This window comes from Loa loa, assembly GCF_000183805.2.
Source record: "Loa loa unplaced genomic scaffold supercont3.3, whole genome shotgun sequence".
In the NCBI taxonomy this organism is placed as follows: domain Eukaryota; kingdom Metazoa; phylum Nematoda; class Chromadorea; order Rhabditida; family Onchocercidae; genus Loa; species Loa loa.
Window position 1 is genome coordinate 554,454 of NW_018108183.1, and position 5,788 is coordinate 560,241.

General features: G+C 31.4%; 1 protein-coding gene across 1 annotated transcript; it reads left to right on the top strand.

The window, feature by feature from the left end:
• Nucleotides 1-572: 572 nt before the first annotated feature.
• LOAG_12024 (hypothetical protein) lies at nt 573-2,957 on the top strand (the record flags this gene model as incomplete). Its single annotated transcript, XM_020448464.1, has 8 exons — nt 573-712; nt 996-1,166; nt 1,364-1,445; nt 1,628-1,696; nt 2,074-2,179; nt 2,431-2,492; nt 2,609-2,806; nt 2,898-2,957. The coding sequence occupies 8 exons, from the start codon at nt 573-575 to the stop codon at nt 2,955-2,957; spliced, it is 888 nt and encodes a 295-aa protein (XP_020301395.1).
• Between the last annotated feature and the right edge of the window lie 2,831 nt (nt 2,958-5,788).

Below are 5,788 nucleotides of genomic sequence, written 5' to 3' on the forward strand. Positions count from 1 at the left end.
ATATTATTATTATTATTATTATTATTATTATTATTATTATTATTATTATTATTATTATTATTATTATTATTATTATTATTATTATTATTAGTTATCATTATTAACATTATTATTATTAATTATTGCAATTATTATTATTTATTACTATTGTTAAATTATTTCTTACCAGCGTATTAAAGGAGTAAATAAACGGGTTATTCAGCGAATGAACAATTAAATGAGTAAGATTTTACCGTTGTGTACCAAACTCACCTTTCTTTTAGTACTGCATCATTTCTTATTGGATGATTTATTATTGTAAAGGTCTTTTATTTTTTTTAACTGATTAATTTACTTGTCCAAAAAATAAATAGTTTCTGGAAATACGAAAGTGATTCAAGAATTAAAAGACGAAGTACAACTGTTCATTATTTTTCTTCCAATCTGTTCCTTTCATGAACTTCGAAATTTCAAAACTGTTTTGTAATTCTTTTTCCTACATTTTTTAGCCTTTATTAACATGATAGTTATTCGTATGAGATTTGACTTGGTTAATCTTAGTACAAATAATAATGATTAAGCAGAGGCGAGTCATGGAATTACATCCCCAAAAGCCTCAAGCTGGTCAAAAACATATTACAACATTTGAACGGCTATCCAATAATGGAATCTTAGTCATGTTATCGCTAGTACAGAACGACTTCCATCACTGTATTAAGGGAACTGCTGTACCGTAGTCGTTAGTCGCAATTGGTAACAACACTTAAATTAGGCTGCTTGTAGTAATGGATTCCCATTATGGATTTAATGATGAAATCTTAATTTTGGATTCTTGATTTTTTAATTTTGCTCTGTTTTTTGCTACTAACCTTTTATTTACTGTGAAAAAGCTTTTTTAACTTGAAATTCTTGTAGTGCGGTTTCTCATGGAGTTGGAGTCATAATGCATTTCAATTATTTAACTAATCAGAGTACAATTCTGAATTACTTTTGCTTTGTATTAAATTCTGATAAAGGATCGAAAAGGATGCAGTGGCACGAAGTCTGTCTTTTGATGGTACCTATACGGCAACCAAAAAGTATTTTGAGCGAGGCTCAGATTTGAACAGTACACCGATAATAGCACAAGAAATGAATGATAAAACTCCAGTTCTTATAAGTAGCGAACACATAGACTTCAGTCTGAGGTCTGTTTAAAGATTTTTTTCCAATTAAATTGATCTAGATTTAGGATTTTACCTGGTTCGTTGTTTAGCTATATCTAGTTCAACCTAATTTCAAGATAATTCAACTTTTCAAGGGAAGGAGGCGAGTAATTCCTTTCATTCAGTATTCGTTCATGGAGTCCTTCGAAAAAATTTATCTATAAAAAGTTTGATTGTAGGCAGTTGCCGGGAAAAAACAGCAGCATCAGCTCCGAGCTAGTTAACAAGAAAGAAGTACCCTTTGGCGAAGCTGCGTCCACTGTAAGCTATCTCATACCATAATGTACAAAGCTACTTATCATTTATGAGGGAAATCACGAGAATTTTCCTTTCAAAACATGCATTAAACTGCGGTACTGGCTTTACTAGCCGCCGTGCAACCACGCATTAGAAATTAGTAAGAAGAAATAGCCCACTGGGAAGCTTCAACAAATATTTTCCAGGAGCTTGAGAATTATGTTGATGCGGATAAGTTGCAAGAAGTCAATACTTTACGTAATATTAACAAGATTGTAAGTTTCCATTCATAATTCTATTTTATTGATCAGCCACGTTGAAGTTACGGTTTATGTTTTACCATCTTTCATAGACATTTTCTTTTCTATTTTATTCAACGCGTTATGTGTTTTTGTATTAAGATGAATCATGAATGCTTCATGAAACACGATAAGTCCCAAAAGTATAAGATTATTAGCGCTTATCTGGACTAATTTTACGTACTTTTTAGCACTGATTCAAAGTTGATACTTTCTAATACTTTAAAAGTTGAAATTGCCTTCACGAAGTAAGCATTCTGTGGAGAAGAAAATCAGAAGGTCGGAAAGTAAAAACAGAAAATAAAAATTGTTTTTTGTTACTGAATGATCCTTATGTTGTAGCAAATTTTCAGCTAGCAACAAAACTGGCTAAAGCAGAACGAATAGCACAGTTTCTTCAAATACAACTCAAATTTTACGACAAAACAAATGATGCTAAATTTGCATGCAGGTTAACTGGTAAGGTTGTTGTTTACTCCACTGTTTTCATAATTTATTTAAACACTGTAAGAGGATGAATTGTTGCTTTGTTAAGCTTAGTTTAAGTTTTTGTTTCTTTGTTAAGTTTACTATCAGGGTTGACTTTTTATTAAAATCTAATTCTGTTTCGAAGTTCATTTTGAACTTTTGTTGTGTTTTATACTTAGTGCATTAGCACTAAGCAAACTGAGTAAATACCATTGCTTTGTTGTTAACAATCTCTGTTATAGATATCATCGATCAGCTGAAAGTACTACTTCCCAATGATCGATTTCGTGATGAAGCTCTAAAGGTTAATGCTGTTTTCCAGAAGTCCTTCCATTTACAGAGTATCACTAAATTTGAAAAAATCGCTCGCTGCTTATATGGTAACACGATTAGCTTTGTACTTGTAATGCTTCTTTTTAGGTTTTAAATTCTGCGAATCCATCCATAGACGTTAACGACGAAAAATTTGCTTTTTTGAATAGTTTGTTGGAAGAAATTGAATGCGATAAAACAGTACTTTCAAATTCCGGAACTCTGCGCAAATACTGTGAACGATTAGTTGAATATGCTCGTAAACATCCACCAGTTCTTATGGAACTGCAGAATCAGATAAATGAAGTAAGAATTTGTTTATTGAGTTAACTTTTTACCCATGCTTTCAGATGTCCCCTTTTTAAGAATTGTTTGGCTTCCTCACTACCTATTTTAGGAGAAAAACAATGCTGAGATAATAGGTTTAAGTTCCCATAACCGATGTAAACCTTTCTAATATGTTTTGTAGTAGCAAATTGGTTTTATATCGTATTAAAATTATTCTACTGAAAAGGAAAACTTTAGTTTTGGATTACTTGTTGAAAGCTCTATTCACTAACTTAAGTAAAGCTGGTCCAATTAAAGAAAGGAATCTCTTAATTCATTGAACAGCTCTTATAACAATAAGTATTGAAATGTTACTTGGTTCAACAGTATATCATTCTTCATGGGCCATATACTGTAATGCTGATATTGGTAGCATCGAAACAAAGAAAAATCTAATCAACTAATTTCATTTTGATTGTCTTCGATGAAAGGCTGTTGCTGTTGTTGTCATCTAATCAGATTAACAGAGAGAAGGTGCGGCAAATTCTTTCATTGGACATATACCGGTTTAACAGTCTTCCTGTGCAACAAAATTTATATCAGTCACCCTGAAGGTTTAAAAAATCTTTTCGCTTTGTCCGGCACAGTGGGTGAGAGAGCAGATGAGATGATTTCTCTCTCAATACATGACAGCAAAAATGTTTCTACATTTCTGTTTACGATGCTTTCAGTTTGTGGAAGGTCCAGATTTTCATCTGGTAACACTGTGGTAGTCTTATCTCAATGCTCTCTGGTGTTCGTTTGAGTGTTGAAAAATTTTTCCTGTCATAGGTAGGAAGAGTCACCGTGAAAAAAATTAAAACCAGTCTAGGCCAGCTAAGTTTTCCACTTTTCGTTTAGATATTTGTTCCTATGCTTGCTCAATCTGCATCTGAGATATTAGCGGCAATTGTGAATATCTTTATCTATGTTTCATTTTTGTATTACCAAACAAATTTTCTATATTCGAATGTTAGGAATCTCATTTTCCACTTGCTTTTTCACACGACCATTATACTACTTACGTATGGTACTTATTGCTGAATCTTTCTTTTTTTTTGTATATGAAATAGCCATCTCTTCTGGTCGTGAATGACGATTACCGTAACCACCATTAGTTCTTTCTCATTACTGAAAATAACAAAAATTATTCTAGAAGAAGGACTAGTTGTCTCCGTTATGATGCAGACACATGAGATACACATAATGCATGTGCTTTTTAAAATATTAGATTCTTTAAGCAGAGCGTAAAATCTTACTGATTTTTTGCGGACAAGTTAGTCAAATATTCTAATTTTTAGCTTACACTTGTTTCCTTTATCCATATGTTCATCTCACAATTGTTTCACTGATGTAATCGATTTTCTTCAAAAATCATGTCTTTAACCCTCTCTGCATGCTTCCGCAAAACTGTCAGAGAAAGTTTCTAAATTTATGTTGTTCAATCAGAAGAAAATTGAGAGAATGCAATTTTTGCTTTCTTTGTCACATTATCTGTATGTTTACTAATTCGTGAAAAGTGGCATCCGCCGGTTTAGTTGCTGCCTTTTCTCTATTTACCAAATTGTTTATGAAAAACAGATTTTATTGCCTCCTTTAAATTGTTCTATCATAATGATTTCACTTTCAGAGTTTTTTAAAACTGCTATAATCACAGGATTGGCGTGTTAACTGATTTTTTTAGAACTATGTAAGTTTAACAGTGACGATGAATGAACTGATATCGTTCTATTTTTTCAATGTTAGTGAGTACTCTACCCTCACATTATCCCGCTATTGAACATAGCAAATTCAAACGCGAAGTGAGATTTGTCACCTGTAACATCATTAAAAGCTAGTAGACCTATCTAGATCTATCCGGCGATTAATCAAAATGTTGCTTATAAAGAAGAATGAGGTTAAACAATCGTTGTGTTGGTAGTTTAAAACTAATATCTGCCTAGTTATATGCAGAGCAGAATGTGTAAGAGATATAGGTGAAAGAAATGCGGTAAATTGATTAATGTTATTATTAGAATGAGACGCAGCTGAACATCAGTTACTATACTCATCAATCGATTTATTTTCGGTGGAATTTCCGAATCTCAGAATAGTCGTACAGTGTTAAAAAGTTCTTGCAATATCGATAAACATAACTGCACCATTCCACTAAAGTAGTCTTTTTGGATGCTGATTGAAATCAGTTGTTTAGATCAATTCTGATCAGCTGGAGATATGGGCAAGTTGAAAGATCGGAGTAAAGTTGGTATACAAATGCAACTTCCTACGTTTAAAATTCATTTGAGAACAACTATCAGGTTATTCCTACTAAGTTAGTTTACTGTAGGATGAATCCGATGAAGTGAATCTTGTCTTTTTTTTTGCATCTTTTTTTTAAGGATCATCTAAATGATTCCTTTTACTAGTTCAATGCTGACTCACTCCCAATTAAGATTTTATATTAACAATGCTATTTATCATCGAAATTTTTGGAACCGATTAAAAATCTCGTTTATATAACCATTGCTTTTCACACCATTTAAAATCGTTAACAAGTACACACATATAATGTCACTTACAGTTATTGTTTAATACAGTTTATTTTTGTTTAGTTTCCGCATTATTTTGTGATTGCTAACTGCGCTTGTACAAAGATATTTTGAAAATTATCATACCTGTGCAATATTATATCTCCCTTCATCGTACTTCTCATATTAATTTGTTGAATTTTATTATATGAGATAATTGTTTTTGCGTTCAAATTCAATTAAAAAATACTGTAGATTTCTTTTTAAAATAGACTCAGAAGTTTAACTTCCAGAATTCTATTTTTACTACATTTGTTTCATTCCCCCAACGTTTGGACTTTTCAGCACGATTTTTTTTCTACTTTAGAAATAATTCACAACACTCGTTCAGTTTTTTTTGAATATATATATATATATATATATATATATATATATATATATATATATATATATATATATATATATATATATATAT